The 12,312-nt window shown below is 41.5% G+C and overlaps 1 protein-coding gene across 2 annotated transcripts in view; it reads left to right on the forward strand.

Moving 5' to 3' along the window:
* The window catches only part of LOC122540570 (rho guanine nucleotide exchange factor 12-like), a 140,755-nt gene that overhangs the window by 98,427 nt on the left and 30,016 nt on the right, over positions 1–12,312 (forward strand). For both annotated transcript variants that reach the window (XM_043676441.1, XM_043676442.1), the window contains one exon: positions 216–303. In XM_043676441.1, the coding sequence (XP_043532376.1) occupies positions 216–303 (88 nt within the window). The remainder of the gene's footprint in view (positions 1–215; positions 304–12,312) is intronic.

Below are 12,312 nucleotides of genomic sequence, written 5' to 3' on the forward strand. Positions count from 1 at the left end.
ACTGGTCACAGGCCTCCAGTCTGAAAAACAACCCTCCACTACCACCCTCTGTCTTCTACCTTTGAGCCAGTGCTGTATCCAAATGGCAGTTCTCCCTGTATTCCATGAGACCTAACCTTGCTAAGCTTCACATTCTGGTACAAGAATTGGCAAGGGCAAACTGAGAAATGTTTACTGGTTACTTGTTTGCTGACATTTTCTCTTGTCTATTACAGATAATAAGGCTTTCTTTGTCATCTCAACATCAACTGATGGTGCACAGATCTATGAACTGGTAGCCCAGACAGTCTCTGAACGAAAAACGTAAGCATGTAGCATAGTTGCAAATTTGAAATTTTTGTATTCCAAAACATTGGTTGTACAAAAGCAGTCCATGCCCCAATGCAAGTAGCATTTGTACCATGTAAGTACCAGGCAATACTACTTCCATTGAATCACCATCCCTTAACATGTAATGGTACCATCATCACTGAATTCCCCACTATCAACATCCTAGGGGTTACTGTTGACCAGATACCGACTGTGAACTAGCCATATAAATGATGTGGAGGTGCCAGTGTGGGACTGGGGTGGACAAAGTTTAAAATCATACAACACCAGGTTATAGTCCAGTTTTATTTGGAAGCACTAGCTTTCGGAGCACTGCTTCTTCATCAGTTAGCTGTGGAGCAGGATCATAACACACAGAATTTATAGCAACACGTCACAGTGTCATGCAACTGAAACGATATTTTGAACAAACCTAGATTGCTTTTAAGTCTCTCATCTTTTAGAATGAGTTGCAGCTTTGGGTTCATTAAAATGTAAATTTCAGAACTTCTTTCAAGTCACATTGATAACTTAAGGTTTAATTTTTTAAAAGTGATATCTCAGTTCAGACAGTACGTTGAAGGTGTGAGGTTAGAGTCTGTATGTATTCCAATCTTGAGTCAGACTGGTTCTCTTTCCAAAATAGGAATTTATAAAATGTCATATGGATTGACGGTATGGATTGAATTTTACGATACCTACCAGGGCAAAGCAGCCCACTTGTTTGGCACCATAATCATAAACATTCAGAGCCTCCACCATCAAGGCTTAGTTAGCAGCAATGTGTACTATCTACATGATGTGCTGATGTTCAAGGCTCTTTAGACAGCACCTTCTAAACGCATAACCACTATCTTCTAGAAGGACAAGGGCTGCAGAGACATGGGAACACCACCATTGACCAGTTCCATCCTAACCTGGAAGTATATTATCATTCCTTCAGAGTTGCAGGGTCAAAATCCTGGAATTTTCTCCCTAATGGCATTGTGGTTCTACCTACAGCACATGGAGTGCAGCGATTCAAGAAGGCAGCTCACCACTGCCTTCTGAAAGGCAGCTAGGGATAGACCATAAATGCAGGGCCAGTCGGTGATGCTCATGTTCCTTCACTGAATCTTTAAAAAGTCGAGAAATGACATTCTACCCATTAGGAAAAATTAAAATGGAACTTCCTGAACAGTGAGGTCTTGAGTCATATGGAACAGACCTAATGGGATGCTGTGATGTCTTGAATATAGAAGCAAGCAAAAGATGTGGATTTTATGCAAAATACTGGTTAGACTGTTTTGAGTCTTGTATGAGGTTTTGAGAGCCCTGTTTTGGGAAGTCCATTAAACCACTGAAAGGTCAAGCAGGTATTCTTCAGAATTTAAAAGTTCTCTGAAAGTGGAGTCACAGGTAGACAGGGCAATGAAAAAGGCTTTTGGCACACTGGCGTTCATCAGTCTGGGCACTGAGAATAGAAGTTGCGAAGCTATGTTGCAATTATACAGGATGTTGGTGAGGTTGCACTTGGAATATTGTGTTCAGTTTTGGTCACCTTGCTATAGGATGTTATTAAGAGTGCAGAAGAAATTTACAAAGGCGTTGCCAGGACCCCTTGTCTGGGTTATAGGGAGAGGTTGAACAAGGTAGGACTTTTTTCTTGAGAGCATAGGAGATTGAGGAGGCATCTTATAGAAGTGTATAAGATCATGATGGGTATGGATAGGGTAAATGTATTTAGTCTTTTTCCCAGGGTTGGGGAATTCAGGACAAGAGGGCATCAGTTTTAAGGTCAGAGGGGAAAGAATAAAAGGGAACCTGAGGCAACTTTTTTTAGACCGAGGGTGGTACGCATATGGAATGAGCTGCCAGTGGAAGTGGTTGAGGCAAGTACATTAACAGTCATAGAGATGTACAGCACGGAATCAGATCCTTTGGTCCAACTTGTCCATGTCAACCAGATATCTCAACCCAATTTAGTCTCATTTGTCAGCACTTGGCCCATATCCCTGTAAACCCTTCCTATTCATATACCCATCCAGATGCCTTTTAAATGTCATAATTGTACAGCCTCCACTACTTCCACTGGCAGGTCATTCCATAGAGACACCATCCTTTGCATGAAAACGTTGCCCCTTAGGTCTCTTTTATATCTTTCCCCTCTCACCCTAAACCTATGCTCTCTAGTTCTGGACTCCCCTACTCCAGGGAAAAGACTTTGTCTATTTACCCTATTCATCCCCCTCATAATTTTATAAATCTCTATAAGGTCACCCCTCAGCCTCCGACGCTCCAGGGAAAACTGCCCCAGCCTATTCAACCTCTCCCTGTAACTCAAATCGACCAACCCTAGACAATACATAGACAGGAAAGGTTTAGAAGGATATGGGCCAAGTGCAGGGAAATGGGGTTGCGTGCATAGACACTTTGGTCGGCATAAACCAATTTGGGGCGAAGGGTCTGTCTCCATGCTGTAGGACTCTGACTCTGAGTGATTAGGGTGTAAATGACTTTTTTTTTAAACTGGATTGCAATATTAGTGAGAATCTAATTGATCTCATTAAAATGTAGAAAGATGTTGAGAGCCAACATAAAGATTGGTTTTCTGATCAGTGAATCAATAATCAGGTGGAAATCATTTAGTTATTGCTCAAGGAGAAAGTGGAAGAATTTTAGAAGTGAAAACACAGTACAGGAAGTCCCCAGGTTATGAACAAGTTCTGCTTTTTCTGCTGTTTGTAAGTCGAATTTGTATGTAAGTCGGAGTAGATACGTAAAATAATTTTTAAATAAGAAGCTGGAGGTTGGTTTGTAAATCTGGCATTCGTAACCCCGGGACTTCTGTACTTTACAAAAGTGACTTTTGTAATATTGTGACTGAGAATTGTTTTAAAGCAAATTGGAGTAGTGTTCTAACTCAGAATATGGATACAGGGAGAAGACAAGAAATTTTAACTCTGCTATAACGCTTCAGTTAATCCTCAAACTAGTATAGTATGAAACCAATTAGCCTTGAACCTATTCATTATTCAGACTTTGAATGATCTATAAACTATCTCCACATTGCTGTATTTTTTTCCATATCCTTTTTGTTAACAGAAATCTGTCCACTCTGGTTAAAATTAACAATTGATTCAGCAGCATTTCCATCGCTGCAGTGTGTTTTAAACTTGTGATGTCCATCACATGTCCGTCTTTGCAAATTTCACTCCTGAAAGTTCTGGCTGTAATGTTTAACCTATGCTCCATAGTTCCAGACCCAGTCAGTGGGAATGGTTTCTAGTCCTCTAAAGGTATCCCATTAGCCTTTCTGATGAGCTTCTGTACTTGTTCATAACATTTTAATGATTCCAGTTTTCTGGATCTGTGTGGTGTTTGTAAACATCTAGGGAACAGTTCACTTTGGATCTTGGTCTTGTGAAATGCACAGAGCTGTGTTGCCTGCCCAGTGCCAGGATTTGGGAAGTCTTCTTAACTCTAGAGAGAAATTTGGAGTGGGAGTGAGGAGGATCAGTGGTCATGTTCATGTAGATAGCAGCAGCATAGACAGAACTAGGAAAATGTTCTGCTTAGAAAGTATGATGAACTAGGTGTTAAGTTGAAAAGTAGAACCTCCCTAGGTTATTACTTAAGCCATGTACATTGGTGCAGAGTACATAAATTTAGGGATATTAACATGTGACTCAAAGATGGTGTAGGAGAAGTGGGCATCTATTTGTTGACCATTTATACGATCCCTGGAAAAAGTGAAGACTGTGTACCATTGGGACAGTGAGTACCTGAATCATACTGGAACAGAGTGATGAGGGTATTAGAGTATTTTAAGCTAAATAGTGGGGGGAAGGGATCAAATATGGAAAGATGTGATATATCCAAGTGTAGAAATAGAGGATAATTAATATGGGCAAGAAGGGTCAAAGAATGGCAGGAAGGAGCAGAGACAAAAAAAGCCCTAGGTATACACCAACAGTCAAGGCGCAAAGTTACAAAGGTGACATAAAAGAAAAAACTAAAGGGTCCATATCTGAGTATGTATGGCATTCAAAACAAAGTAAATGAGTTGGTAACATCGTAAATAAATAAGATGTGATAGCTTGTGGAGACATGGTTTCATGATGTCAAGGATTGGATCCTGAAGTTTGAGGGATCTATGACATTGAAGGAAAATGGAAATGAGGAGGATGGAACATTACAGCGCAGTACAGGCTCTTTAGCCCACAATGTTGTGCCTACCTGTGAAACAAATCTGAAGCCCATCTAACCTATACTATTCCAATATCATCCATATCTTTATCCAGTAACCATTTAAATGCCCTTAAAGTTGATGAGTCTACTACTGTTGGAGGTATGGCGTTCCACACCTTTACTACGATCTGAGTAAAGAACAAACCTCTGACATCTGTCTTATATCTATCACCCCTCAATTTCAAGCCATGTCCCCTCGTGCTTGCCATTACCATCCAAGGAAAAAGGCTCTCACTGTTCATGCTATCTAACCCTCTGATCATTTTGCATGCCTCTATTAAGTCACCTTTCAACCTTCTCTCTAACGAAAACAGCCTCCAGTCCCTCAGCCTTTCCTCGTAAGACCTTCCTTCCATACCAGGCAACATCCGAGTAAATCTCCTCTGAATTCTTTCCAGTGCTTCCACCTCCTTCCTATAATGCGGTGACCAGAACGCTACGCAATACTCCAAATGCAGCCGCACCAGAGTTTTGTGCAGCTGCAACCTGACCTTGTGTTTCCGAACCTCAATCTCTCTACCAATAAAAACTAACACACCGTATTCCTTCTTAACAAGCCTATCAACCTGGGTGGCAACTTTCAGGGATCTATGTACATGGACACCGAGATCTCTCTGCTGTTATACACTACCAAGAGTCTTACCATTAGCCCAGTACTCTTTATTCCTGTTACTCCTTCCAAAGTGAATCGCCTCTCACTTTTCAACACTTAAACTCTATTTGCCAGCTCTGCAGTTTATCTATGTCCCTCTGTAACCTGCAACATCATTCAGTACTATCCACAGCGCCTCTGACCTTCGTAATATATGCAAATTTACTAACCTAGCCTTCTACACCTTCATCCAGGTCATTTATAAAAATGACAAGGCAGTGGCCCCAAAACAGACCCTTGTGATACACCATTAGTAACTGAATCCCAGGATGAACATTTCCCATCAATCACCACTCTGTCTTCTTACAACTAGCCAATTTCTGATCCAATCTGCTAAATCACCCTCAATCCCACGCCTCCATATTTTGTGCAATGGCCTAATGTGGGCAGCCTTATCAAATGCTTTACTGAAATCCATATATGCTACATTAACCACTTTACCCTCATCCGCCTGTTTGGTCACCTGACAGAATTCAGTAAGGTTTGTGAGGCACAATTGGCCCTTCACAAAATCGTGTTGACTATCCTTAATCAAATTATTGCTTTCTAGATGATTATAAATCCTACCTCTTATAATCCTTTCCAGCATTTTATCCATAACTGAAGTAAGACTCACTGGTCTATAATTACCAGGATTGTCTCTACTCCCTTTCATGAACGAGGGAACAATATTTGCTATCCTGCAATCTTCTGGCACTATTCCTGTCAACAATGACAACATAAAGATCAAAGCCAAAGGCTCTACAATTTCCTCTCTGGCTTCCCAGAGAATCCTCTGATAAATCTCATCCGGCACAGGGGACTTACCTATTTTCACACTTTCCAGAATTGCTAACACCACGTCCTTGTGAACCTCAATCCTGAATAGTCTAGTATCCTGTTTCTCAGTATTCTCTTCGACAACATTGTCTTGTTCCTGTAAGAGTACTGATGAAAAATATTAATTTGGACCTCTCCTATCTCCTCTGACTCCACACACAACTTCTCAGTACTGTCCTTGGCAGGCCCTCATTTTACTGTAGTCATTCTTTTATTCCTGACGTATCTATAGAAAGCTTTAGGGTTTTTCTTGATTCTATGTGCCAAAGACGTCTCCTCCTGCTCTCTCCTGTCTAACTTGTAACTCTCAAGCGCCCTAACTAAGCCTTCACATATCATCTTTGCATAATTCTTCTCCTTCCTCTTGACAAGAGATTCAACTTCTTTAGTAAACCACGGCTCTCTGGCTCGACCACTTCCTCCCTGCCCTGACAGGTACATAATTATCAAGGACACGCAGTAGCTGTTCCTTGAACAAGCTCCACATTTCAATTGTGTCCACCCCCTGCAGTTTCCTTCCTCATCCTGTGCCTCCTAAATCTTGCCTAATCGCATCATAATTGTCTTTTACCCAATTATAATTCTTGCCCTACTATATATATTTATCTCTTTCCATCGCGAAGGTAAACATAACCAAATTGTGGTCACTATCATCAAAGTGCTCACTTACCTCCAAATCTAACACGTGGTTGGGTTACCAAATCCAGTGTGGCCTCGCCTCTTGTTGGCCTGTCTATACACTGTGTCAGGAGATCTCCTGCACACATTAGATGGGTCAAGCTTTTGTCCAATGTAGTTGAACTGTGGTCTTTTCAGTCAATATTAGGAAAGTTAATGTCCCCCACAACAACTATCCTGTTACTTTTGCTCCTATCCAGAATCATCTTTGCAATCCTTTCCTCTACATCTATGGAACTTTGCGGATGCCTATAGAAAACTCTCAACAGGGAGTTTCTCTCCTTTCCTGTTTCTAACCTCAGCCCATACTACCTCAGTAGATGTGTCCTCAGGTGTCCTTTCCGCCACCGTAAAATTGTCCTTGACTAATAATGCCAAACCTCCCCCTTACCACCTTTCCTGTTCATACTGAAACATCTAAATCCTGGAACCTGCAATAACCATTCCTGCCCCTGCTCTAATCATGTCTCCAAAATGGCCACAACATCAAAGTCCCAGGTACCAACCCAATTTGCAAGTTCACCCACTTTCTGGATGCTCCTGGTGTTGATGTAGACACACTTCAAACCGACTCCTAGACACTCCTGTGACTTTGAACCTTATTCATGACCTCAGTACTCTCAACCTCGTTTAAACCCTCTCAAAGAACATCAGCAAATTTCACCACCCCCTTCCCCCCGGATATTAATACCCCTCTGGTTCAGTTGAAGACCATCCCATTTGTAGAGGTCCCACCAACCCCAGAATTAGCACCAATTATCCAGGTATCTGAATCCCTCCCTCCCACACCATCCCTGTAACCACGTGTTCAACTGCTATCTCTCCCTATTTCTCGCCTCGCTATCACGTGGCACAGGTAACAACTCTATTTGTTCTAGCTCTGAGCTTCCACCCTATGAGGACCATGACTTGTACTGCTCTCCCTCCCCCTTAAGGATCCCAAAAACACGATCCGAGACATCTCAAATCCTGGCATCTGGGAGGCAGCACACCAACTTCAAGTCTCTTGTTCCCACAGAATCTCCTATCTGTCCCTCTAACTATGGAGTACCCAATGACTAATGCTGTACTCCTCTTCCCCCTTTCCTTCTGAGCAACAGGGGATGGACTCTGTTCCAGAGACGTGTAACCTTTTCCTTGTTAATTAATGAATGGCATTGGTAATATAGTTGAGGATGGTTCAGGAGATGAGGATGCACTATCAGTTCAGGTGATGATGAAGAATTAGTTGAAAAAAGTCACTACTGGGATTGGTCTACAGACCATTCCTGATGAAGAGCTTATGCCCAAAACATCAATTCTCTTGCTCCTTGGATGCTGCCTGACCTGTGCTTTTCCAGCACCATACTCTCGACTCTGATATTCAGCATCTGCAGTCCTCACTTTCAACTACTTGGTCTACAGACCCCTGGACAGTAATTACAATATTGGATATACCCATACAAGAAGAAATATTGGATGCTTGCAATAAAGGGATGGTCAATAATCATGGGTGACTTTAATCTATGTACAGACTAGATAATTCAAATTGGCAGTAATAGTTTGAAATTCATAGAATGCATTCGCGAGAGATTCTTAAGAGCAGCGCATTTTGGAATTGACAAGACAGCAGGTTATATTAAACTAGGTATTATGTAGTAAGACCGGATTAATTAGTCACCTCCGAGCTAATGGGAGCAAAAGCCATAATGTAATTGCATTTTACATTCGGTTTGAAAGGGAGAAAATCAGCTCTATGCCTAGTAATTTAAATCTAAATGAGGGCAACTACATGAGTGTGAAAATTGAGCTAGCTGAAGTGAACTGGAATACAAAAACAGGATACTACTATCGGTGAATAGATCAATAGAGACACAGCAGATATTATGGGGAATATTTTAGAATGCTCTAAATACCAACAATAAATAAATAAATTCTAAAGGGAGGATGCACCATTTGTGGATATCTAAACAAATTAGGGTAAGCGTCAGATTTCAGAAGAAAGCTTATAATTGCACATAGTTGATCAGATCAGATGATTTGTCAAAATATAAAGACGTTAATCAAGAGAAAGATATTAGTATGACAGAAAATGGGCTAGAACTGTCAAAGTGTATAGCAAGTGTTTCTACATGTATTTAAAAAAGAAAACAAGTAAAATGAGTGTTGGCCCTGTAAAGGCTGAGAATGGCTGTTAATATTAGTTAATAAGGAAATGGGTGAATATCAAACAGAGAACAGTACACACAGTACAGGCCCTTCAGCCCTCGATGTTGCGCTGACCTTTTATCCTACTGTAAGATCAGACTAACCTATATATCCTTCATTGTACTAGTTTCCATGTGCCTATCCAAGAGTCACTTAAATGTCCCTTATGTATCTGACACTACTACCGTTGCTGACAGTGCACCCACCACTCTGTGTAAAGAACCGATCTCTGACATCTCCCCCAAACCTTTCTACAATCACCTTAAAATTATGCCCCTTTGTGATAGTCGTTTCTGCCATGGGGAAAAAGTCTCTGACTATTCACTCTGTCTATGCCCCTTATCATCATGTACACCTAAATCAAGTCACTTCTTATCCTCCTTCGCTCCAATGAGAAAAGGTCTAGCTCCCTCAGAAGACATGCACTCCAGTCCAGGCAGCATCCTGGTATATCTCCTCTGCACCTCTCTAAAGCTTCCACATCCTCCTCATAATGAGGCAACCAGAACTGAACACAATATTCTAAGTGTGGTCTAACCAGGGCTCTATAGAGCTGCACTATAACCTTGCAGCTCTTAAACTCAATCCCACTGCTAATGAAAGGCAACACACACATGGTGCCTTAACAATCCTATCAACCTGGGTGGCAACTTTGAGGGATCTATGGATGTGGACCCCAAGATCCCTCTGTTCTTCCACGCTGCCAAGAATGCTGCCTTTAGCCCTGTATTCTTTATTCAAATTCAACCTTCCAAAATGAATTACTTCACACTTTTTCCAGGTTGAACTCCATCTGCCACTTATCAACCCAGCTCTGCATACTATCAATGTCCTGTTGCAACCAACAACAGCCCTCCACCATACCCACAACCCGGTCAACCTTCGTGTCATTGGCAAACATCCTCACCCATCCTTCACTTCCTCATCCAAGTCATTTATAAAAATCACAAAGAGCAGTGGTCCCAGAACCGATTCCTGCGGAACATCACTGGTTACCAAGCTCCAGGCCCCCTGACTCAATATGTTGTCTCTGCTTTATCTCTGTCTGGGCACACGCTGCCAGGCCCCTGGTCAGTCCGAGTGAACAAATATTTTGATGTATCTTCACTATTGTGGGTGCAGAAAGATGCCAGTAATATCTATAAATCAAAAGATTGAAGAGAGACAGGAATGTAGTGCAATTACAATCATGAGGCAAATGGCATTAGGCAAACAAATGCCGGTTGACAGGTGAATTTTGTCTTAGATTCAGGAAAGGTTCTGTTGGACTGTAAGGAACCTTCCATTCAAGAAATGGTGGTTGGAAAAATGGGAAACTATAGCCTGATTAGCTTGCTGTCTGTTGTGGATTTTTAGAAGGCTTCCAGTGAAGTCTTGCAAAAGATTAATGTGTAAACATAAAGTGTGGAATCGCAGAGTGGTGGAGATAGATAGAAAACTAATTGGAGTACAATGTGGATAAATGTGAGTTATCCACTTCAAGATAAAAAACAGAAAGGTGGATTATTTTCTGGTTATAATTTGGGAGAGGGGAATGCGCAATGAGACTTGGGTGTCCTTGCAGACCAGTCAGCGCAAGTAAGCGTGCAGGTGCAGCAGGGCAAAGAAGGTAAATGCGACGTTGGCCTTCATAGCGAGAGGATTTAAGTACAAGAGCAGGGATGACTCCTTGTAATTATACAAGGCCTTGGTGAGACCCCGCCTGGAGTATTGTGTGCAATTTTGATCTCCTTATCTGAGGAAGGATGTTCTTGCTATAGAGGAATGTAGCAAATGTTTATCAGATAGGGCTGGTATATGAAGAGAGATTAAATCGGTTTTGATTCAGTTCTGTTCTGTGGAATTTAGAAGAATGAGGGCATCTCTGAAACATATAAAATTTAACAGCATGCTGCACAGAATAGATGCAGGAAGGATGTTCCCAATGACTGGGAGTCCAGAGGCAGGGGTGACCATCTTAAGGATATGTGGTAAACATTTAGTATTGAGATGAGGAACAATTTTTTCACCCAGAGTAGTGATCCTGTGGAATTCACTACTACAGAAAGCATCTGAGGCCAAAACATTGTCTGATTTCATGGAGCAATTGGATATAGCACTAAGGGCAAAAGGGTCAAAGTTTTCAATTGAGGGGTGGCTGATTTTATTAAGATCACATGATTTAACTAGAGTAGATTGGAAGTAGATACTTCTAAGTAAATCTACATCAGAGGAGTGGGATGAATTCAAGGAGGAAGTAGGGAGGGTACAGGGCCAACATCTTCCACTAAAGACAAAAAGGTAGCACCAACAAATCCTGTGAGCACTGCATATCAAGGGATGTACAGGATTAGATAAAGACAAAAAGGGAGGCCTATGACAGACTGAGGGCTCAACAGCAGAATCCCTAGAGGAATACAGATGTGCAGGAGGAGATTTAAAAAGGAAATTAAGAGAACAAAACGGGGGCTTGAAAGAATACTGGCAGGTAAAGAAAAGGAAAATCCCAAGTATTTTACATTAAGGTAAAAGGATAACTAGGGAAAGAAGAGGGCCATGAAGGGTCTAATTTGTGCATGGAGTCAGCCCAAATTTCTGAATGAATACTTTGTGTCTGTGTTCACTAGTGAGCGGGACACTATGGGTGTAGAAATCAGGGTGAAGGACTGGGATATACTTAAAGAAGTTTGCATATATAGTGATGAGGTTCTGATTGGTTTGGCAGTGTAAAAAGTAGATAACTTTCCTGGGTTGTATAATGTTTGCCAGGTCATTGAGCAAGACAAGGAAGGAAACAGGGGCACTGGCAATAATTTTCAATTCCAGGATAGGTGCCAGAGGACTGGAGGACAGCTATTGTGGTATTGTTATTCAAGGAGGGAGGAAAGGATAAACCAAGAACCTACAGGCTGGTCAGTTAGAAACAATTCTGAGGAACAGAATTAATCTGCATTTGGAGAGGCCGGGATTAATCGGGAACAGTCAATATGGTTCTGTTAAGGAGAGATCATGTCTGACCAACTTGATTGAATTTCTCAGAGGTAACCAGGTGTTTGGATGAGGGCAAAGCTTTTGATGTAGTCTGTTTGAACATCATGGCTTTTAATAAAGTCTCACTTGGGAGATTAATAACAAAGTAAGAGTTGATGGAATCCAAGGAAATTTAGCTGGTTGTTTCCTACCATTGGGCCAATTCTTCATCAAGAGGGTAATGGTCAAGGGCTGGGAGTAATGGTCAAGGGCTGTTTCTTGTGACTAGAAGGCTATATCAAGCCGGGTTCTGCAGGGTTCAGTCTTGGGGTCCTTGCTGTTTGTGGTATCGCAAAAGTTCTATTAACTTGACATCTGTGAGACAGGCTTATGCTAACTGATCGAATACTCCAATGCTGTTACACTTGATTTGCAGCAAAAATCCCTTAATAATACAACTTTGCCTTAAGTTACACTTACCAACAGAG

Source organism: Chiloscyllium plagiosum, chromosome 35 (genome assembly GCF_004010195.1).
Source record: "Chiloscyllium plagiosum isolate BGI_BamShark_2017 chromosome 35, ASM401019v2, whole genome shotgun sequence".
Taxonomy (NCBI): domain Eukaryota; kingdom Metazoa; phylum Chordata; class Chondrichthyes; order Orectolobiformes; family Hemiscylliidae; genus Chiloscyllium; species Chiloscyllium plagiosum.